Raw genomic sequence first — 24,712 nt, 5'->3', positions numbered from 1 at the left:
AGAGCACAGACTCCTGGGTCTTGATCATGGGGTTCTCAGCAGGCATGAGGTGAGGGGCCTACTCCCAATGTAAATTCTCAGGCACAGAATCCCATTGTCATGCTACTTAACTCCTCTCTCGGAAGTATGGGCCTCAGAGGTGGTGAGGACGCAGAGGGAGGATGGATAAAAAGGGCCTGACACAGGCCTTGGCACATACAAGCACTAAGTAATAATGTTGATGGTAACTGTCATCACAGCTCAAGTCTCCCCTTGCCTTAGCCTGTTGACTCAAAGAATAGAGAGAAAATATTTAACATTCTCACCACTGCCTGAAGAATATACAACCTCCCTTCCCCCAGCATCCTAAGATCTTACTATAGATCGAATCAGACACTGAGAGAGCTACAATCTTGGACCATATTTTACTGGGGCCCATTTAACTGAATTTGCTGACATTCATATTGGACTATGCCACCCAGAATGCATGTTTCCATTTAATGATATTGTAAGAAGTAGTCCTCTATAAGTCCTGCCACTCTTCCATAAACATAAGGGCCTATATTGAACAGTATCCTCCTTGTCAAGACTCATCTCTATACAAATATTAAGCAGCTGGGAACCAGGTATTCTGGGCACAACAGTGGACAGGACAGACAAAAATCCTTGTCCACTAGGAGCTTCATTCCAGCTGGAGAGACAGAAACCTGGAGAAAATGCTGTCAGTTCTCTGCACTAGAAACAGCTCTGCTTCTGCTGGGTTATGGTCTTCTTTTATCCTGGGAAGCCCATGAACCATATAACTAATCATGTTCCTCTAATTCAGCCACTTGAAATCATAGGACAAAGCTTGCAGTCCATCACCAGCAAGTGTGGCCTGTCCAGTCTCCATCAAGACTTCATGGATCTGGTTGTAACCTGCAGTAACCTCACTGGATTTCACCTTACCCTCTGCTAGACTGAATGTTTGTGACCCCACCGCAAATTTATATGTTGACCCTTAACCCCCCAAAATGATGGTATTTGGAGGTAAGACCTCTGGGAGGTGATTAGGTCCTGACGGCAGAGTCGTCATGAATGGGAAATCCCATAGAGCTCCTTTGCCCCTTCCACCACGTGAGAACATAGCTAGAAAAAAATCTGGCTACGAACCAGGAAACAGGCTCTCACCAGACACTGTATCTGCCAACGGCTTGATCTTGGACTTCCCAGCCTCCAGAACTATGAGAGATAAACTGTGCTTATAAGGCACCCACTCTACGGTATATTGTTATAGTGGTCTCAAGTAGTGGTAATCTTGTTGCCTGGGGGACGTTTGGCAATGTCTGGAATCATTTTTGGTTTGTCCAACATAAAGGGGGCAGGGCATGTGCTGGGATCTAGTGGCTAGAGACCAAGGGTGCTACTAAATATTCTGCAAAGCCCAGGACAGCCCCCAGCAGCAAAGAATTATCCAGCATACAACATCCATAATGTCACTGTTACGAAACTCTGCTCTATACTTGCTTTTCTTTTGTCTAACTGCACCTATTTTTAAGTTATTCATCTTGCTGAGTTATGTGTTACTGTAGGTCATCTTAAAACCTTTTGAGAACAAGAAGTGGGGGGCAAACGGAGAGCATAGATAGAATCTAAGCAAGAATTGTTCATGTCAACAAGATTTGTTAAGCAAACCATTTCCTGAGCCACATTAATTTACCCAACCTATTTAGCTGTTTATTGCATTTCACTGTCTCAATGAACATCCATGTTTTGAAAACTACATCAATAGAACATATTTAAACCAAAAGATGTACTAGATACCAATATCATTTTCCATCTTCAGTTTTGTAATTAATTCTTTGAATCACAAACTTCAATTAGCAATACACAAAGTGTTTCAGAAACATCCTAACATACATTGGTAGATCAAACTACAGTGGCATTCACCTAAACAGACCTGCACCACTAGTTTCATCTCTTAAGAGAATTGATTTTCTTTCTTCCTTCCTGAGAGAAATATGTAAATCAGCACTTTGATACCACAATCTCACTTTTGTCTGTCAACTCAGCTTCAAGAAAGTTAATTCCTTTGCTTATGAACATGCCCCCGCCAACACACACACCGCCAGCTATATCATCACAGTCCCAACGACAAAGCGCCGCACGGCACGTTTAATTGTGATGTGTACATTAAGCGTTAAATTCAATTGTCTGCAGATGAAAAAACAGAGCTAATGTTATATTACAGTATTTCGAAACATAGCACTTCTTAATTTAGAAACAATGACACTGGGGAAGCACAGGGAATATACTGATTTGACTTTGCATACATATCACCTATTTTCCTGTCACTTTAATATTCTAGATGTGTCTCTGACCTTTAGTTAGGGATCTGATCTCTGCCTGAAGTCGTTTACTTATCCGAAGACATTAAATTCCCCCGGCACCATCATGTCCCCATCAGCAACATAACTAAAGTTTCTGACCGCGGTTAACAAAGCAGGCAGAGAATATACTCCTTACCAGTCACTGTCCCTGCACTTAAAGTCAGAGGGGAAAATCTCCACGATGCCACAAAACTTGACATTCTGTGCCAGCTTCCCGCTCTGGTGGGGAGAGTAGACCCCCAGGCAGGTAGTAGTAGTAGTCCCATTTTACCAATGGGCAAACACATTGGGGAACATTAACCCCTCCAAAGGTATCAGCTCCACAGGAGGTACAAAAGGAATCAAGCCCAAGATTCCTAACTCCAAAGCCCATGGTCCTTCCACTGTTCCAAACCGTGAGAGGGGCTCACAGCAGCAAAGCACATGAAGCCCCAGAAAGTTGATTTTAATTCCCTCTTTCATCCTCGGTCCTAGAAGGCTCCGCAGAGAAGGCTGGGTCTTACACTCTGGTGTCAACCAATCTGAATGATCTAGTTCAATCCTAATTGGCAGTCTACAGAAGCGGTTTCTAGGACTTCTTAGCTGAAATCCTCAAGTCAGAATTACAGAATCACAAAATCCAATCACCCGTAGTCTAATTTCCTGCTTTTCAGAAGACAGAGGCCCAGCCAAGTCAATCGCCCAGGTTTGCAAAGATAACCGCCTAGGTTTCTGGTGCGAGAATCCTGACCAGAACCCGGATTTCCAGACCTACAATCTGTTACCTTGCTCCCCTTACCTACTCCTGCAGTCCTGCTGGTATCCACCACTCTATTATAATTGACTTGTAGGATTTTCTATGGGTTTTGTTCATAAATGCTTTATCAACCAAGACTTGTTTTAACAACTAGACATCGTGCTAAGGGCTGAAGATAAAAACCAGAATGCACATAGTCATCTTCCTTAGGACACTTCTACCAGAGTGCAGGAGACAGACACAAAAGCACAGCCATGAAACAACATGGCAAATGTAACAAAGGAGTTAGGTATGAGGGATTGTACCGGCTTTGAGCAGAGTTGTGGTCTAGCACCTGGTTAATTTCCGGTCCTTACTGTATTGGCTAAGCCATGCGGTGTCACTTAATGCCTGAAACACAGAAAGGAGTTAACTATCATTCATCACACAGACTATGGTCTTCTCAGGGACCCTGAAGCCAGTGCCTGAAGGCACACAGAGTGGTGTGTAAACACTTGGTAACTTTCCTTCTAGCTTGAGCTTTTCAAGCTTTTCTTTAATGGGGTACAGAAAAAAAATTATGTTCTAAACAAGTTGGTCTAAGTAGGACGTATGAGGAGAATCCTCTTTGTTGAGAAGCTGCTGTGCTAAGTACCGTAGAGGGGAAATACCTGAGTCCACAGGGTCTGAGGCTGAGAAGAACTATTTTGTGTTACGGCAGGAGGAAGGATTTGCTGTTGCCCCAGAGACGGAAAGAGAAGGAACATGAAAAATGCGAAATAAGCACCGAAAGACAAGTGTTTTTTTCAACTAAATGAAAACCAACCAAGGAGAATAATTGGCAGCTAAACCTTCTCTGAGAGGAGGTGTGTAGGAGGAAGAGCAGAGTTTCTCCCACCATCGGTGCCACGCAGCCTGGCCCTAAACATCCGTCCTTCTTAAGGCACCAACAGCCCCACCATGGCAGGTGTCTAAGAGCAGTGCGAGCATCACATCCCATTTCCTGAGGGGACCAGAAAACAGGGGAGAGGGGGCGGCAGGGCTGTGAGGCAAGCCTACAGCTGGCACGGCACTCAGCCACTTACAGGGGGCGAATGATAACTTCACCTATAAAATAAGGAAAATTACTTCCTCCTCACAGGACTCTTGTGGATTAAGTTAAGTGATCAGTAGCAAGTTCCTAGGAAGAGAAAACGCTAAAATGTTTCTTCTCTTCCCCTTTCCATTTCCTCTCTTCACCCGCTTCATTTTGCCAGAACCATAAAAGAAAAAAAATCAAGCACTAGAACTTCTGATTAGTAACATCTATTGACCTTAAAAATAAACTCTCGGGCTTCCCTGGTGGCACAGTGGTTGAGAGTCCGCCTGCGGATGCAGGGGACACGGGTTCGTGCCCCGGTCCGGGAAGGTCCCACATGACGCGGAGCGGGTGGGCCCGTGAGCCATGGCCACTGAGCCTGCGCATCCGGAGCCTGTGCTCCGCAACGGGAGAGGCCACAACAGTGAGAGGCCTGCGTACCGCCAAAAAAAAAAAACTCTCCACAAGTGTCTGGGAGAAACTTCAAAATATGCTCTTCTTGTAAAATAATGTGTAAGCCCTTTAACTGGACAAACGTATAAATTAATATTCATTTCATGATTTTACATTAAGAGGAAGAAAGGTTTGTTTGAAGAAGTCTGCCATGGGTAGTGGTAGCAAACCGAACCCTGACCCAAGAGACAAAATAAACTCTCTTCAGAAAAACATTCCTAAGAAGCATGAGTCACATGCTCTCAGCAGCTCAGGGGCCTCACCTGGTTAAAATGGAAACATTTTAGAAGGACAGGAAAAACAGTCACTGAGAAATTGGCAAACAGAGAACTCAAAGGAGGGCTCTGGGGATGGGGGGTGGTGCAGGCCCATGCAAACTATTTTTATCAGCTTCATTTCTTCTCCAAGAGGGAAAAGATAACCAGGGAGTGTGCAGAGAATGGAGAAGAAAGAGAAAGAAAGGACTGAGGGAGAAAGGAGAGGGAGATGGGGAGAGGAGAAAGTGATCCAACAAGGCCTGTTCAAGGACGCTAATGCCCTGTCGGCTCCCATGCTCCGTGTCACCTCATGCTTCCATTCCGGATGTGTCCCGCTCTCACCACAGAGCCTAACAATCTTCTCTCTTAGCAAACATAACCCATAATAAATAAATAATTATATAACATTAAATGTATTAAATACTTAGAAATGAATATAGTCCACAATTCTAAATAAAGAAATCCCAAGACCTTCAGTCAGTAGCTCCCCTGGCTCAGCACCAAATCGCACTTACTCCTGGATCTCTAGCTGAACAGGGTCCGCCCAGCTGTCTACCCTGTATCCCTGGGCTGAGTCTCTGCTTCTTAGTTACTACTCTCCCTGGCCTGGGACCCCAGAACTCAAGGTCTGGGGGCTGCCTTGTGCCCAGGGTCTGGCACTGACTGACTCTTGCCTCTGAAACGCAGCCTGCTGGGGACCAGATCCCAACACAGTGCCTGACCTCAATGCCTCCTGCGTTGTCGGCGCAGTGAACAGCCGCACGTCTGCCCCACCTCTGCTGGGAGCCACAGCCAGGCTTCAGGGCTTGCTTTAGAGCTTTAGGTCATGGTGCTAACAGCCCAGCTCTCCTCTGTCTGGTCACACCATCCCAGGGCTGAATCCCAAGTCGTCATCCACCACGTGGACTCCCAGCCCCCAAGAGTAGGCCAGGTCTAACCTACCAGGCCCCCAGGGGAACATGAACTAGAGAAACATAGGAAGGAGAAAATGACTCAGAAAGACATGTAAGAGGAGGAAGGGAGAGGGTAGGAAATGTAATGAGGGAGACAGAAGAAAAAGGAGAAAGAAGGAGCAATGAATAGCTTGATAGACTCTCAGAAAGGAATCCGTTTTAACTTCATAGTCTACTATTCACTTGGGTCATGAGTGCATGAGTAACTTGATCACTTTGATCTTCTGATTACTGATGTCCTTGAAAAGTCTGATTGGCTGACCAACCATTACTGGGAACTCACATATTTTTATCTATTCTCTACAAAAGGGTCTGGCTTCAAACAGGAGCTCTCTGTTCAGAGCCCCCAACCCCACACTTGCTGGGAAGAAAACTCTTCTCCAGGTTCCAGGAGTGAAGGACAAATCAAGACATTCCCAACAACCAGCTGAAATCAGGCGAGGAAAAGATCTTGCCTTTGGGTACAGGTTCATAGCTCTGCTAAAAGAAGTATTCAACAGAAGCCACAGTGTAGTAAAAACAGACAGAAGATAATTCATGGTCAAGAATCCCTTGAGTTCTCAAATCAGCCCCCAAGGATTGGGTAGAGCTGCGTAAATAAGACCAACACAGCAACAAGAAGAGTTGAAGAGGACTGAGAGTTCTATCATCTTTTTTTAATCAAGTCTATAAACAAGAATTCTAAAACTACTATTAAAAATATACTTACTTTAGGGCTTCCCTGGTGGCGCAGTGGTTAAGAATCCACCTGCCAATGCAGGGGACACGGGTTCGAGCCCTGGTCCAGGAAGATCCCACATGCCATGGAGCAACTAAGCCCGTGCACCACAACTACTGAAGCCGCTCACCTACAGCCCGTGCTCCGCAACAAGAGAAGCCACCGCAATGAGATGCCTATGCACCGCAACAAAGAGTGGCCCCCGCTCACCGCAACTAGAGAAAGCCCGTGTGCAGCAACGAAGACCCAACACAGCCAAAAATAAGTGAACAAAAATCTTAAAAAATGAATAAAATCTATCTTTAAAGAAAATATATACTTACTTTAGCCAATAAGAAGAAACAATTCTGTTTCCCTGCCACTAAAGATCAAAAACAAAACCAACCCAATAAACAAGGTAGAGAGCCAATCAGTCCCTACCTTCGGAGAGCATGAACACACTGACATCTGACCATGTCTGAAACAGACTTGAGCAGGTGGACCCAGAAAGCAATTCAGCAGTCAGCATCTGACCCAGCTCTGGCTCCCATGCCCCAGGTCTTTATTTTTCCACTCTTGCCTGAGACTTGCCTGTGGATCTAAAGGCTGGAATCAAGAGCCGTGCTAAATTAGGGAAAGTTTCAAGTTTGAGCTTGAAATCAGCCAAGAACAGAACACTGCACTCTGTGCATATAGTCTTCCTTTTAATAAATCTAGGGTTCTCGTATATAAAACTTAAAGGTAGATAGATTACTTTCCTTCTCCTTATATGGGGATTTTAAACAATGAATTCCTCGGCCATTTAAATGTTTATGCAAAGATTAACAAACACCAGTTCACAAAATGTGAAAGCATAGCTCTCTTCTACAAGGCCATGCCCATTGGACTGGTCTGGCTGGTGAAGTACACCATCCCCATCCATTTGTATCATCACAGCTACCAGAAGCCAGACTGCCTCACCATCAGGGCTATGGGTTTTCTTTGTCCTCCAGTTCCTGTAATGGTCATGGTCATCCCCTACTGCTGAGAGGGCCCCATTGCCACCAAGCCCAAGCCCACCACAGCCACTGAATGTTCATTCCTGACGTTCACCACTCCTTGATGTTGCAGGGATCAGCTAACTGCAGCCCACACGACAAATACAAATTTACTGGACCACAGCCATACCCATTCGTTTACATACCATCCACGCTCTGCCCACATCAGCAGGGCTGATCAGTTGTCCCAGAGACCATATGGCTCATGAAGCCCAAAATACTTACTATCTGGCCCCCTTAACTGAACAAGTTTGCCAGTGCCCGATTTCTCCTATGAGCATCTACTATGAACATCTACTATGTGCCAAGAGCATCTACTATGTGCCAAGTGCTGTCTGGGCAGTGTGGAGAGAGCAGTGAGCAAAGCCAAGCCCCTTTCTTCAGGTAGAATTAAGGGCTGGGAAGCAGCAGCAGGATATGCCACTCTATTATATGGGTGGTTAGAGATCATCTCTCTGGCAGGTAGCCATTTGAGCAGAGACCTGGAGGGAGGGGTGCAGGGGGAAGAAGCTTCCAAGCCAAGGGAAGGGCAAGTGCGAGGACCCAGAAGTGACAGTGAGCTCAGCATGTGAGAAACAGCAAGTAAGGCGGCTGGCCAACACCCACTTTCCCTGGTCTCAATCCACCAGTCCCTCTCTTCCTTGCTAGGCACAGCCCTCAGGGCACACCAGGCACCATCCTAAGTGCTTTAGGCAGGTTATCTCATTTAATCTTTAAAGGCACCCTCTGACATGGTATTATCATCATCCCATTTTACAGATAAGGAAACTGAGGTTTATTTAGGGAGTTTAAGTGACTTGCCCCAGGAATCAAAGCTGGTGACCGATAAAGACTGAGCCCCACGGCTAGTGATCAGACCCATCCTCTTCCTCTATGCCATCTTTGTGCAGGCAGCACCAGCCCCGTCACCCAGCTACAGACCAACAGCTTTATGTTACTGTTGTACCTGGTGCAAGGTGTGGGCCACCTGGACTGATGAAAGAGGCTTCCTTGAGCCTGCTCCCTTTCCCACTCTCTGTTTTTGGACCAGATGCTCCCTGAACTCCTATCCTTCCTCCTTCCTCCTTCCTCCTTCCCTAACGTTACATAAGCCTCCTAAGACTACTTCCAAAACAAACTCGCCAGGCTACGGAAGCCTCACTGATGCAGGGAAATGACTTGCAAAAGAAGAAAGGAGGAAGGGAACTAATATTTACAGAAGGCCTTCTGTGGGCCAGGCACCGATATAAACACTGTGGACTTTATTTCTGGGAGATGATGCTTAGTGAGAAGATCGGAGTAGAAAAACACATCTTCCATTTAGATTTCTGCATTCCACAGTGCAGGAGCTGCTAGAGGAGGCTCCAGCACAGACATGCTGTGACTTTTGTACTTTTGTACTGTATGTACTACTGTACCGTGTGCCTCAAGATCACTCATCGTCCAGTGTCCTGAGACAAGATGTGCAGCAACTTGCTAATCTTTCCTACCTCAGCCCATGTTCTCCGATGCCCTCACTCTGCCCCCCTCTCTCCTTTAAGAGCTTACATCAGCCTTTATGCTTTGCTCACAAGTGTTACAATGGTGTCCTGGGCACAACTGATTGGTTCTAAAGCAACCATCTACCCATACACACACTTACCTCTTCCTAGAGGTGCAGGAGCCCACAGGCAGTTAGGACCCTTGGTGATTTACCACCACGATTTCCCAAACCTTCCCAAGACAGGTATGTGGACCAATGCCCCAGTGTAGCCTTTAATTTAGAATAAGACTAAGAAATCTAGGAGTCATTCACTGCACAGTTCCAAAGCCACATGGACTAGGAGAGCGAGAAACACACCTCAATAGATGCTACCCATAAGAAATGGAATGGAAAAGTGTTCAGAATGGTGAAAAATAACCTTCCCTGCTCAGTGGAAAAAAAATTAGAAACACGCTTTGCCAATTCCTCTATTTTAGCATAATACACAGGAAAACACAATCTTCTTCTTGGTTAGTATGTCTGCTGCCCCCCATGAATCCTAATCGCTTATCTGTGCTTCCCACAGCTTAGCAAAAGGCCTGACAGAGTCAACACTTTACATACGCATCACATGAATAAATGTCTCCTTTGGACTTGGGGGCATTATTATGTGACAAATACCCCGAGGAGTTAAGAGAGGCACCACTGAGAAGGAATGAAAAGAAGACTGAAATAAGGTTACAATGCCTCCGTATGTGTAAAAGGAGAGGAGGACTCACTATGCAAAAAAATTCCCTGAAGCTGGGTTAGGAATGGGCCCAGTTATTCCTTACACCTGACTACTATTCCCTTCCGATTGAGGCAAACCAGTTTTACCCATCTCCTCTTTTTTCTCCCCAGAATTCCTGCCATGGTTGGGGCGGGGGAAAAGGGCAAGGAAAATAAATAAGAATGACCTCTCCTGCAACAACTAGAGAAAGATGTGGCTGAACAGGTGGGTGTCCTCTGTCTGGGGAGGGAGTCAGTAACAGCAGGATCATGTGCAAGTGTAAAATTACTTTACTTTTTATGTTCCACAAGTAAATACTAAAACATGGGGCACTACGCACCGTTTCTCTATTTCCCAAATGAACACGAATAAAGGAAAAAGCTGGAAAGTCAACTCTGAGAAATATTTTTGAAAACACAGAAATGACTTTACACAAACATAATTAAGTAAGGGCATTTTTCTTACTTAACAAATCACGCTTCATCACCGTAGCTAATTAAACCAAGAAAAAAGAAAATCTACAGGAAAATGACAAGGAAGGTATCAATAACTCAAGACTTTAATAACTGCTCTCAAAGAGGGAAACAATCTACCTAAAATCTTTAAAGAATTCTTACACTTCAGAATCTTATACAGTCACAATATCTCATAACAAAAATGTATTCATCAACAATGGACATAATCAAGTTGTAGTAAAAGGTCAGAGAAGTTAGATGAAATCTATCTGTAAGCAGCCTAAGAATATGGTATGCTCACAACGCCACAGGCCTGGCAGTAGCTACAAGTTCACCACAATCGAAAAAAGTAAGAAGGCAGACCTGTCACAGCATCTTCAAACTGAAGGAGACCATCTACTCTGGCCTCCCCAAAATACCTTTAGAATCTAGAGCTGCCCCCTGCACCCGCCCGGCCACGGACACACATACACTCTTTACCCTCTCCCTGTTTTATTCTCCTCCACAGCACCTATCGACACTTCCTTGTTTGCTTATTGTTGCCCATGCTTAACTGGGGGTGTGAGACCCTCCAGTGCACTCATCTAACCCTGCTTCAGCGACCACCTGCTCCAGACGAGGCTGCTCTGCCAGCCTATCCCAGACAATACAAGTCGAGCCCCAGCAAACCCCCAATGGTTGTAAAGCATGAGCAAGAAATAAACCTTTGTGCTATAAGCCACTGAGGCTTAACTGATAGAGGAGGTGCTCAGTAAAAATGTGTGGGTGAATGTGTCAGCTTCCCTCGCAGAGCTCACACAGCATAATGAGCTCTGAGAGGACCTGCGCACTCACAATGCAGCCCATTCTAAGTTGGAACAAGTCACAGGTGCTTCCTGGTACTAAGTCCAAAACTGTTCCTAAAGAAAAGGATGCTGTGATGCTCATTTTATATGTCAATTTGCCTGGGCCCTGTTTCTTTGGAGAACCCTAATTCAAATGCATATGGCAGGACAGGGTAAAGGGCAGGAAAGGGTTGTTATCCACTCACTCCCTGCTTTCCACATCTGCTTCAAGCTTTCCTGAAGGGTCCTTCGATTGAACAAGGTCAAGAGAGAGTGACTCAGAAGCTATGTTGTGAGAAATGATCAGTATTAGTAAGAGAAAGGTTTGTCTTATAGATGTTTCACTCAGAAGCCTCTGAAGAAATTAAGCCTCCTCCTAGCAAAGCAGACCTCCAGGATGAAACAGCCCCTCCAGGATGGATCTTAGGCTTGAGAGGAGCTTAGAAGTAGAAGCAGGTCTAAGGAATCAAAGTATAGGGATGAACACTAGGCCAAGAAGGGACTCTCAGCTGCTCAGACGTGGTAGCTTTATGGCATGCCCAGGAAGGAATTCTTTGGTACTCCTCCCTCTAAGACGTAGACCTTGATAACACTCCCTGCTTCAGTGTAGGCTATACTTAATGACTTGCTTCTAAGAATCATAACAGGGCAGAAATGATGGTGTGTAACTTCTAAAACTTGGCCATAAAAGGTATTGTGAGTTTCTCCTTGTTCTCTCCTTCTCCTCTCATCTCCCCCACTGATCCATCAATTCATTCCTCCCCTCCCATACACTGAATACTTCGTCTGGGAGAAGCCAGCTGCCATGTCATGAGGACATTCAAGCATCCCTATGGAGAAGCCCATGTGGTAAGGAACTGAGGCCTCCTGACTACAGCCAGCACCAATGGGCCAGCAGGTTGAGAGAGACATCTTGGAAGTGGGTCTTCCTTTATTTTTATTATTTTTTTTGGCAGCATTGGGTCTTAGTTGCAGCACGTGGGGTCTTCAGTTGAGGCGTGCGGGATCTTTCATGTGGCATGGGCTCTTTGTTGTGGCGCACAGGCTTCTCTCTAGTTGCAGCATGCGGGTTCTCTCTCTAGTTGTGGTGCATGGGCTCCAGAGCGTGTGGGCTCTGCAGTTTGTGGCATGTGGGCTCTCTCACTGATGTGTGCAGGGTCAGTAGTTGTGGCACACAGGCTTAGTTGCCCCGTGGCATGTAGGATCTTAGTTCCCCGAGCAGGGATCGAACCCTCGTCGCCTGCATTGGAAGGCGGATTCTTTACAACTGGACCACCAGGGAAGTCCCAGAAGTGGGTCTTCCTGCCACAGTCAAGCCTTCAGATGACTGTAACCCTGGCTGCAATGAATGTGCCCAAGCCGGAATCACCCAGCTAAGCTGCTCCTGAATTACTAACTCAAAAAACTTTGGGGGTAATAACTCACCGGGTTTGGTTTTGTGTTTTGTTTTTTAGGCAGCTAAGTCTGGGGGTTAAAAAAAAAATTAAGTACAATTGATTTACAATGCTGTGTTTCTGGTGTAAGGCAAAGTGATTCAGTTGTACATATATATACTTTTTCAGATGCTTTTCTATTAGAGACTTTTTGTGTGTGTGTGTGTGTGGTACGCAGGCCTCTCCCTGTTGTGGCCTCTCCCATTGCGGAGCAGAGGCTCCAGATGCGCAGGCTCAGCGGCCATGGCTCACGGGCCCAGCCGCTCCACGGCATGTGGGATCTTCCCGGACGGGGGCACGAACCCGTGTCCCCTGCATCGGCAGGCGGACTCTCAACCACTGCACCGCCAGGGAAGCCCTATTAGAGATTATTATGAGATATTGAATATAGTTCCCTGTGCTATACAGTAGGATCTTGTTGTTTATCTATTTTATATATAGTAGTGTGTATCTATTAATCCCAAGCTTCTAATTTATCCCTCCTCCCTTTTCCCATTGGGAGGAAAACCAACCATAAGTTTGTTTTCTATGTTGTGAGTCTGTTTCTGTTTTGTAAATAATTTCCTTTGTATCATTGTTTTTAGATTCCACATACAAGTGATATCACATGATATTTGTCTTTCTCTGACTTACTTCACTTAGTATGATCATCTCTAGGTCCATCCATGTTGCCACAAATGGCATTATTTCATTCTTTTTTATGGCTGAGTAATATTCCAACCACAACTTCTTTATCCAGTCATCTGTCAATGGACACTTAGGTTGCTTCCATATCTTGGCTATCATAAATAGTGCTGCTGTGAACATTGGGATGCATGTATCTTTTCGAATTAGAGTTTTCTCCGGATATGTGCCTAGGAGTGGGACTGCAGGATCATATGGCAACTTCTATTTTTAGTTTTTTGAGGAACCTCCATACTGTTTTTCCATGGTGGCTGAACAAATTTACATTCCCTTTTGTAAGGGAAGGTTCATTTTTCTCCACACCTTCTCCAGCATTTGTTATTTGTTGGCTTTTTAATGATGGCCATCCTGACCAGTGTGAGGTGGAAACTCATTGTAGTTTTGATTTGCATTTCTCTAATAATTAGCAGTACTGAGCATCTTTTCATGTGCCTGTTGGCTATCTGTATGTCTTCTCTGGAGAAATGTCTATTTTCCAGGTATGTCTGGAAATGTCTATTTTCCAAGAAGAAAGATCTTCTGCCCATTTTTTGATTGGGTTGTTTATTTATTTATTTATTTTGATATGGAGCTGTATGAGCTGTTTGTATATTTTGGAAATTAATCCCCTGTCTGTTGCATCGTTGGCAAATACTTTCTCCCATTCTGTAGGTTGTCTTTTTGTTTTGTTTATGGTTTCCTTTGCTGTGCCTAAGATTCTAAGTTTGATTAGGTCACATTGGTTTATTTTTGCTTTTATTTCCTTTGCCTTGGGAGACTGACCTAAGAAAACATTGCTACGATTTACATCAGACAATGTTTTGCCTATATTCTCTTCTAGGAGTTTTATGGTGTCATGTCTTATATTTAAGTCTTTAAGCCACTTTGAGTTTATTTTTGTGTATGGTGTGAGAGAGTGTTCTAACTTCATTGATTAACATGCACTGTCCAACTTTCCAAACACCACTTGCTGAAGAAACTGTCTTCTTTACATATTCTTGCCTCCTTTGTTGAAAATTAATTTATCGTAGGTGTGTGGGTTTATTTCTGGGCTCTCTATTCTGTTCCATTGATCCATATGTCTGTTTTTGTGCCAGTACTGCACCGTTTTCATTACTGTAGCTTCATAGTATTGTCTGAAGTCTGGGAGGGTTATGCCTCTAGCTTTGTTCTTTTTCCTCAGGATTGCTTTGACAATTCTGAGTCTTTTGTGGTTCCACATAAATTTTAGGATTATTTGTTCTAGTTCTGTGAAAAGTATCACAGGTAATTTGATAGGGACTGCATTAAATCTGTAGATTGGACAGTATGGCCATTTGAACAATATTAATTCTTCCAATCCAAGAGCATAGGATATCTTTCCATTTCTTTGAATCATCTTCCATTTCTTTTATCAGTGTTATATAGTTCTCAGCATATAAGTCTTTCACCTCCTTGGTCAGATTTATTCCTAAGTATTTCTTTTAAGCAATTTTTAAAGGATTTTTTTTCACCTTCTCTGATATTTCATTGTTAGTGTAAAGAAATGCAACAGATTTCTGTATGTTAATCTTGTATTCTGCTGCCTTGCTGCATTCGTTTATCAGTTCTAACTGTTTTTGTATGGAGTCTTTAGGGCTTTCCATATACAGTACTATGCCATCTGCATATAATGACAATTTTACCTCTTTCCTTCCAATTTGGATACCTTTTATTTCTTTCTCTTGTCTGATTGCTGTGGCTAGGACTTTCAATACTATGTTGAATAGGCTGTACAGAAGAAATTAACATAATATTGTAAATCAACCATAGGTCAATAAAAAAACTACTATATTGAATAGAAGTGGTGAGAGTGGGCATCCTTGTCTTGTTCCAGATTTTAACAGGAAGGCTTTCAGCTTTTCGCGTTGAGTACTATGTTGGCTGTGGGTTTGACATAAGTAGCTTTTATTACGCTGATACATGTTCCCTCTATACCCACTTTGGTAAGAGTTTTTTTTTTTTTATCATTAATAGACGTTGAATTTATTCAAATGCCTTTTCTGAATCTATTGAGATGGTCGTGTGGTGGTGTCTTCTCTTTTGTTGATGTGGTGTATCACATTGATTGATTTGCATATGATGAACCATCCTTGTGACCCTGGGATGAATCCAGCTTGATCATGGTGTATGAGCCTTCTTATGCTTTGTTGGATTCAGTCTGCAGGGGATAATTTCTTACACAGCAAAAGATAAGTAATATATCAAGTGTCCTCTGGCTTGGATGTGTGCCTGTGTATGTATTTTGTAACAATGACATGTTCACAGTGACTTTATGGAATGGACTACACATTGACCCTGATAGCCCAGATATAACTGAGGGGATGAAAACATGTTCAACCAAGGATAGTACTCCCTGGGGTCCCTAGGCCTAGGTTTCTTGTTTGTCATATTTAAGCATAGAATAGTACTTTCCTTCATTGCTATCAAGATCTTTTGAAAATATATATATCACACCATCTATCATCATGATGGGCCTTTCACTTCAGCATGACTCAGAAAACTATTGAAGAACACAGAGAAAAAAAAAAGGAATGGACCACTGCTGATATTACCTGAATGTAAGACTATGAAACAACTACTCATATCTTTCTTTTTTCATATTCTAACTTTTTCCAAAAAAGGCTTAAAGAATTTGGTAGAATAACTCCAGGAGGAATCCCTTCCTTTGACACTAACCCATTGCCATCTTCAGTAGCTAAATAGTTGTTATTGCCTTCCTACCTCTCCTGAGAAACTGCATTTGATTCTCCAAGTCATTTACTATCTTATTAACCAGTAATTCAGTGAGTGATGCAGAGTAATAATATGGCTCAAATCATGGGCGTGTCAGCAGGCTGGGAAGTACGCACAGACCAAGGCACACACACACTAAAGGACAGAAAGAAACAAACCACATGGTTACCAAAGTATTCTTCATCTCCTGGCATTTTGCATCTTCTGCCTCTGTCCTACTTGCAGGTGTCAGTGATAGCAGGGACATGCTCATTAAACAGTCTACGGTTTAACTTCTGAAAAAAAAAGTTAACTGAGTCACTAACCCTCTCTGGATGAAGACAGGAAAGAAGGGGACAATGGTATGAGGGTAAGGAAGGTTAAAACAGGATGGTGCTAAGGTTTGCAGTGGAATCAGTCAGCTTCAACAGAAAGCGAGCAGTGGAAATGGGAAAATTAACTTCTCCAGATCCTCCAAATCCCAGAGCTATTTCCTCTAGGATTAAGTGTTCCACATCACCATATCAGGTAGAACAGTGGAAACCTTATACCAGAAGCATTGAAAAAATAAAAGTTATCATAGATCATTTTACTTGGATAAAAAGAAAGGCAGTGCATCAACTTCAAAAGAAATGATTTCCAATTACATCCAAAAAATATTGATTGGATGTTTGCTCTCTGTTAAGGCACTATAACAGGAATGGTAGGATAAAGGGGTAAGTCAACATAGCCCCTGCAATCAGGAATCTCTTAATCGAATAAGTGACTCTTGACCCTTGAAGTTCTCCGATTCTATAAAAATAATAGCTCTTTTCCCCAGATAAACACAGAGGCAGGATAAATACAACATTTTGCTAACAATTTCAGGCTACCTGTAAATCCTCAAAGTCTATGGATCCTGTAGTAAGTATTTCTTCATCTACTGGGAGGAAAAACAGTTTAATAAATGTATGACATAATATATAACATTAGATATTAACCTAGCCTCTCTTCCAAGCAGCTGACGACACCACCTTCACTCTTATCAAACACCAGATATTGTAGAGGACAACGCACATACGTTCATGTAAAAGTAACATTTACTAATATGTCTGGCATCACTTTTTACAGGTAATAGTAATTAAACTGAAATGAACTTTGTGTAAAACCTAAATTTGTAACATCTGCATTTTTGAACTGCATCCTTACACTGGGTGTCGTTATTTTGTATGATTGATTCTGAAGATAAAGTATTTTCTGTAGCTCCAAGATAGCAAGCTGAGCACTTCAATTGTTTCAATGGTTTAAATAATTTTTTGCTGCATTATTGGTACAAAAAAATTCACTTGAATATTTCAGTTTTTAGAAAAGCTCAGTTTCTCTACATCAGTTGTATTTACACTGTCCAAAAAAAAAAGAATGACAGACAAGTGATTTAGGCACCAGAGGTCTTTTTTCTTTAATTTTTCTCATCATTTCTGCAGTGTCTTCCAAGAAACGTGTTCTCAGATACAAAGCAGATGATGTTCTTTAGGATAGAGCAGGGAATGCTAACAGGTTGCACAGATGGAAGGAAAGAGGAGGAACTAGCACTGAGAGAAACAAAGAACAACTAGAAAACGGGAAAGAAACATACATTGTTTTCAAGCTTCAGTAACCCTCAGCCACATATGGCTATTTAAATTCAGTCTACATGAAAAATTCAGTTCCTCAGTTGCACTGGCCTCATTTCAAGGGCTTAAAAGCCACACGCGGCTAACGGCTACCATATTGGGCACTGCAGAGTATATAGAACATTTCCGTCATCTCAGAAAGGTCTATTGGACATCACCATTCTGGAAAGTGAAACCTCAGAAAACACTAAGAACCTAATTAGTCTTGAACATAAAGTACATAGATTCAGAGACGAACTGTTTTCAGCTAAGTTCTTCTATTTCTATAGGAACAAGGAAGTAGAAAACAGTTAAGAATTTTGAGAGCAATGGAAAAATGGTCCCACGTTACATAGTAAGCACAAAGTACCCTGGACTCCATCTGAGATTCAAGTGGCTCTGGGGCTACCAGCCAGTGGAAGATCTGTGGATTACTCCTCCTTACCAGCCAACAACAACATTTACTGAGTTCCTCATATCTATATATGCTCTGCAGAGAAACAGAGTGCTAAAATAACAAGACATGTTTTAACTCAGGAATGTAGTGGGGAGGGACAGAAAAAAAATTATATATACATAAAACTTATTTATTTCTACGTATATTTTAGAAATGAGCAGATATAACTGAACTCAACAGTAACAGACGTGAAAGCTGTTAAAGGAAGAGAAACTGATAGGATGCCATCTCACCGGATGCTCTTGAACCAGGAATCAAGCAAACTCCCAAGAAAGGCGATGTAATTAAACTATCATGACACATTAACTGAAACACCTTGTTCTATATGCAAATGTCTGACAGATACACTCCAGTGGCTCTGCAGATAACAGCTGCTCTGATCTTTGGATATTGCTAAGCTGCACCCAACGCTGCTTTATCATTAAGCATGTCAGGATGAAACTGAAGTGTTATTATGTACTTGTGCATCTCTTTGGGAGCTCCAAAACGCCTCTAAACAACCATTTCTCACCTGGGGCACATCCATGATGTTTTTCCATAAATGAAAACATAACCACTCCAATAATTTTCAGAGGTGGACTAATGTCTATTTTAAGGAGTATGTGTAACAGGTCACACTGCTCAAGACACACTTGATTAACATTCCAAAACCTATTTAGATTAGAATTTGATGTGTTTCTACTGGCAATATCTCGAAAATCTTGAAAGCCAATGTTCCATTCTAGTCCCAGCTTTCATTTTCTAAAATGTGTTCAGAAGTACTTTTTTTCCTTTTTGAGAATGTATATGGGTATATAAAGTAAAACGGCAAGTTGTTAACCCATGTCTTCTTTCATGAGAATTTAATTAAGTTGGGGAGAAACACAGTAGGTAAGCATAAGATGTACGTACATGCACCTGATAACCAGCTTCCAAAACCTACATTTTACTTAGAGACTTTGACAGATATTTGTAATTTAGGCTATCCTGATCGTAACTGATTAATGTGAGAAAAATGTTCTGCCTTAACTACTGCTCAGAATCCCTTTAAATTACCACTGATTGGCAATCCGTCATCAGCAAATATGCTTATGTCAAATGCCCTTATAATGAGCCATCACATTTTCAAATATTTTCCTCCATTACCTAGCCAGGAGATTAACACAATGCGTACCACCTACAAAGAGGAGAGGAAATGAAATATTGGCTCTTGGTTTAAATGAGCAAACCCCATCCTGAACAGTAGGGGGGAAAGGAATGTATAAATTGAGAAAAGAATTACCTATTCATCTTCATCAATAGTTGACACCATCATCATGGGGCCTCTAGAAAAAAAGGATGTTTTAATTTGCTGGGAAGAATACATCTCTTCAGGGAGGAGATTTGGGGATCTGACCATGAATAATAAGGAAGTGAGCAGAGTTTTCTTCCTGTGTAAAATCGAGCTCTAGTCTTTCAATCCAAATGAGATTCTAAAAGTTACAGGTGGAGGGCAAGGGATTCGATTTATTTATTCAAGTCCACGCAGGCGTTCTTCATCCACACCAACCAGATCTATATTTCTTCTCGCTCAAATTAACATTAAGACAAAAAAAATAAAATAAAATATTCCCATTTGTATTGGGCAGCTTGTAGCAACAACCCGAGGTTCAAAGAACCACCGCTGTTCACGGGGCTGCTCACGGCCCTGCCTAGAATGGTCCCCTGGCAGGGAATCCAGGCACCACTGACAGTCCTCTTGTCATTTACCCCACCCCTTCGGTAAATGCAAAACATCCTCTTGGCAACAGCATTTTGCAATAAATCACTCAGGCTCATGCCAAAGCTGGAAACTCAGCATTTATTAATTTTAAGTAAGTTCTGATACCCATTATCAGTTATGGACAATGACAACGTTTCTCTAAGCCCATTATTTGTCCTCTGCACTTCAGAAAGCTGAGAAAAAGCAACAGTACGGCTGACCTTTTGGGGCTTCCTTTTCATGACTGCTTCCCACAGGAAAAAAAAAAAATTTAACAGGGTCCCAAAGCATTATGCAAGTCAGGTAGAGAGAATGAGAATCTGAGTAAAGCAGAACAAGAGACCCTCGATATGCAGCACCGAAGCGATGTATAAATCAATAGAGAATGATTAGAACACTGCTCTATGAAGGGGCTGCATAGTTAATGTACATTTCATTATGAAAAAGAATGCCGTCTTCAGACCAAATGCTTGGGCATGCAGTAGACAGACAAAGCGTGTACCGTACTGCTTAAATACATAGAATTCCAAGGAACAGAGCTAATCAACACCATCATTTCTTTAATTTCACTTAAACAAAGCCCCTTCAAATATTTCATTTGTAATTTAAATGTCCCCATTAACACACACAAACCCCAAAAGACCTGATTTCTAATGTACTCTTATCATTTACCAGACACTCCCCCTTCAAAGCCCAGCATCAATAAAAACCACACTCTTCTTACTCAGATTACAGCCCAAAATCCATAGCTATATATCCCTAACTGCATGATCATTGTATTCACTTAAGTAAAACACACATTTACCTCATCCTTCCTATTAAATGGGTCAATTAAGTGCTGCTCCAGTATTTTCCCTTTTCGAAAAAGCAAATCTAACAGCTAAATATATTTTTGCTTCAACTAACTTCGCTGAAAATGTAGTATCGTGTTTACAAAGCAGAGCAAAAACTATCAAACAGCAAATGGTACTCAAAGAGAGCCAGGAACCACAGAGTCCTCGGCAGGCCCCTCTTGCTGCTCCCCTCTTAGCTCACATCACCAGTACCTCCACTGGACCCAAATACTGGGGACTGACCTCTGGGTGACAAGTACATTTAGTACCTACTGGTGTAAAAATAGCCATCATGACTATTGTTAAAGAGCATTTTGCCAACCCCTTCCAAAAGAAAATGAGGCCCCTTCATCCTGTTTTCTACATTTTACTTAAAGGGAAAGTGAAAATTGGTCCCAGTAAAATTCATCTGATGGAGGTGTCCTCTGTTGCCTATTTCCACAGACTTCTACCAATGACCTCTTTGAGCTAAACTTGTTCACTGTACAACAGAAATCAAATCTCTTAGTCACGACTTTTCCATCATTCAAAGAAATCTCATATTCAAAAATTTAAACTTAGTTATCTGAAATGCACTGGAAACCTACCATACAAAAGACTAGAGTGAAGATATTAAAATATTCAAGATCATACACATTTATGTGTAATTTAGGGGGCATAAGGCCAGTACTGTTTAAAAGCTTTGTTCACTCCAGGAATATTCAGGGTGTGCTATTCCAAAGAACCAAGGTCCTTCAGAAGCCACCTACAGAACTATCTCAACTTGGATGTATCTTTCCTTCCTGAATTTGAATGCATATTTTTCATGGAAATTTATACTCTGTTAAAAATTTCAGCACACACCAACAGAAGAATTTTGATTTTAGCTTATTCTATACATGAAACTCAGAAAGGTTCCAGATCTTTCCTAGTGCTAATTAAAATGGTCAAAGTAGTCTAAAGCCAAAAATACTTTAGTTACATGAAGAAAATAACAGTGGTCTTTTATTTAAATGTTTCCTATACTTCACTGTAGTTTCTACATGTTAGTTATCTCACTTAATATTCATGAAACAAACCAGCCAGGTAGGTGGTATTATCCCCCATTTTACAGGTGAAAAACCTAAGTTATTCGGTCAAAGAAAACCAACAATGGTGTCCAACTTGGGCCCAACCCAGACTCCCACATAGAAACACAAGTGCAGCACCCAAAATTCTGCCATTCTGTATCTAATGAAGACAGGCATGTTGGCAGCAAAGAGAATAAAAAAGAGAAGATGACATGTTTCTCCCTTTCCAGTCCCCCCATGAAATAAAAACCCACATAAAAAATGTTTCCAGCACAACTAACCACCTTCTCAGCAGAGATACATTACTTAGGTAATTGGCAGTGACATACTGGGTGTGGCTCTTTAACTGTCCTACTGAGAGGTCATCAGCTACCTCAGCACCTTACTTCCTCAATGGAAACGTTTCCATAGTGTACGGCACTTGGAAATAATACCCTTTAATGCCTTCTCCCTCTCCCCCACCCTGCCCTGAGTGGAAGCTGTCTGGAGACAAGAGACCACAAAGAACTCAGAGAGGGGGACGTCCTGTCTCTTAGAAGATAACCTAAAGAAACCTGTGCAGGTGTTTTCCACTCTGCAGGTCATGACCCCTCAGCAGAATCCATTTAACAAGTCAAGGTCAGCATTTTAAAGAAATCAAAATCGAATGGAATAGAAAATATCAGAGTATTGCTACAGACAATAGGGTAAACTGTTCTATGTTAACTCTGCTTCAGCAACATATTCCATAATCAGTTAGCTGTGTATTTACAGCATGTGTACTGGGTTAAGATATAAAATGTATTTCTTACTGCAGGTTAGAAAGGTTACTGGACTCCTCTCACCTACACCCCTCATGTGGAACTACCAAATTCTGCTGAGATTACTTCCTAAGTATATCCTGACCTCCACACCCCTCCCAAGTCCCTACTTCCTGCACACCACTTCCTAGGTTAAGTCAATATCTCTCACCAGAACCATCAGAATAGCTTCCAAAGCCATCTCTGTTATATTGTCATGTCCCCTTAAATCAACCTCCACCCCTTTTGCCAGAATGACCTGTTCCAAATGAAGACCTGACCCTGCCAGTCTCCTACTTAAAGCCCTTCAGTGCCTACAGAATAAAACCAAGGCTCCCTAGAACCACCCAAGCAGCGATCGTGTCCTGTATAACGTAGCCGTCTCTCACCCCATGCCTCTGCTTATGCTCTCCCTCTGAGACCCGCTCAAAGAGTCTTCCTGGAACCTTGGAATATGGGTAGGGGAATCTGCTCTGGGCTCGCAGCATAACCTGAATGTACATCTGTCTGATTATTACCTCATAAAAATTAGATTTCCTATGTGCCTATCTCTTCCACTAGGCAAGAAGGTTTTTTATCTACTTCCTTCAGGTCTTTGCTCAAATGTTACCTTCTTAGTGAGACCTTCCCTGCCTTTCCTGACCACATTAAATAAAATTCTAACCTATGATTGCCTTCCCATCCCTATCCTAGCTCCCTTCACTGGCTTCTTTTATCTTTATCACTTCCACTAACCTGTGTGCACATGTGTGTGTTAGGTATGTGTATACATGTTACATATATGCATACACATACAATATTAGTACATGAATACATATTTTTAACTTAATAGCTTGTTTAATGTCTGTTTCCCTAATTAGGAAAGCCAACTTCAATTTTATCTGTTTCATTACTGCTACATTCCAGTGCCTGACACATAATATGTTCTCAATAAATTCTTATTTAAGGAATAAATAAGCAAATACCATCAAGATCAGATATCACAACGAGGTCAATTTTGAGTCTCCAGCATATATCATGATGCCTACTGCAGAGTCGGTACATAATAAATACTTGCATTTTAAAAAGTGAAAATCGAAAGTCACATATGGTGCTTTCTCTTTTTTTACTTCATACTCTTCTCCTTTTAGGAGACACAAGGACACAAAAAAACATATGGCTAGACAGGCCAGCTAGCAGACCAAAAGGGAAGAAGAAATTTTGGAATATCATCATACCTGGATAATGGGCAAGCCATCTAAGAAATGTTTAGGGATCTTGCAAGTCAACACTATTAAAAGAGACGTTCCCTAATGTGGCATGAAGATATAAGAGCTTTTAAGATCCATATTTTCAGCGTTCTTATTTGTTGATATTAAAACCATTAAAGCTCTGAAGGCATTTGAAGCAAATGAATCATCAGGCATCTTATTCTTTTGGGGGAAGGAGGATCTTACTCGGCAATAAGTCACAGGCACATCCAATATTTATAATCATTTTGAAAATCAGATTAAGAATGTAAGGAGAATGATAAAATATGCATATGTTCTTGCAGCTTAAAACCAAATCTCACACGTACTATAACAATTTCTGTTAAAGCACAAATTCGTGAACAATACTTGAAACTAAAAAAGAAATATGAAGCCATTTTTAAAACATTCCTTCAGAACAAATAAAAGATTAATACACTTTTCTTACTAGGACATCTGTATCACTTCATCCCTAGGACATAAATTAAACACAACTGGCAGTTTAAAATGAAAAAAAGTGAAATCATAACAACCAGAAAAATAGTGGCATTTCTTAAAAATGTCATAATATTTCATTAAGAGCAAGGCAGACATAGGTAGAAAATAAGGAACGAACCACTTTTGAGCGTTTTCAAAAAGAAAAAAAAAAATGGGACATTTAAAGAGAAAAAAAAAAAGGATGGTTACAGCCTATAGAAGGACCATTTAAGATAATACTGCTTGAAAGGGTTCGACATTTCAACCCTTTATAATATATAAATATACTCTCCAGTAACTCAGGGCAAGAATGACCCAAAACCCAATCTCTAACTCATCACTAGCAGTCAAAATTCCACCTGGTTGAGGAATTTATGGTAGTTGAGTTTAAAACTTTCTCTGACTGTGATATCTTGGTTAACCAGGGAGACAGATCAATACACGAAACCCTGCCACACCTTTTAAGTGTATTTTAAAATCAACAACTTACAACCAAAATCTCAAGAATAATGATATAACTCTTGTTAAAGGAAAGAAAAGGGAATGAACAAGAACTCTTTCCTCTGCCAAGAGGAAAATTAATACCTTGCTTAGTAAGGTGGGCCAATGGGCAATCATCATATTTGCTTGGAAATGAGAGTAATCCCACTAAAAGTGACAATTTCACAATTTATATCCTTG

The 24,712-nt window shown here is 41.8% G+C and overlaps 1 protein-coding gene across 6 annotated transcripts in view; it reads right to left on the bottom strand.

The window, feature by feature from the left end:
• Nucleotides 1-24,712, bottom strand: part of MAST4 (microtubule associated serine/threonine kinase family member 4) — a 569,622-nt gene that overhangs the window by 410,474 nt on the left and 134,436 nt on the right. Inside the window, exon 1 of one of the 6 annotated variants that reach the window (XM_089908930.1) lies at nucleotides 16,047-16,139. The exons of the other annotated variants lie outside the window; for them this stretch is intronic. Within the exon in view, the coding sequence (XP_089765056.1) occupies nucleotides 16,047-16,130 (84 nt within the window). The 5' untranslated portion in view covers nucleotides 16,131-16,139. Of the gene's footprint in view, nucleotides 1-16,046; nucleotides 16,140-24,712 lie in introns of those variants that run through there. 6 annotated transcript variants of the gene reach the window in all.

The sequence above is a fragment of the Delphinapterus leucas genome, chromosome 3, assembly GCF_059928025.1.
Source record: "Delphinapterus leucas isolate spDelLeu-1000000601 "Yukka" chromosome 3, BTC_Dleu_Yukka2, whole genome shotgun sequence".
Lineage (NCBI taxonomy): Eukaryota > Metazoa > Chordata > Mammalia > Artiodactyla > Monodontidae > Delphinapterus > Delphinapterus leucas.
Note: the sequence above shows the minus strand (reverse complement) of the source record. Positions and strands in the feature narration are given on the sequence as shown.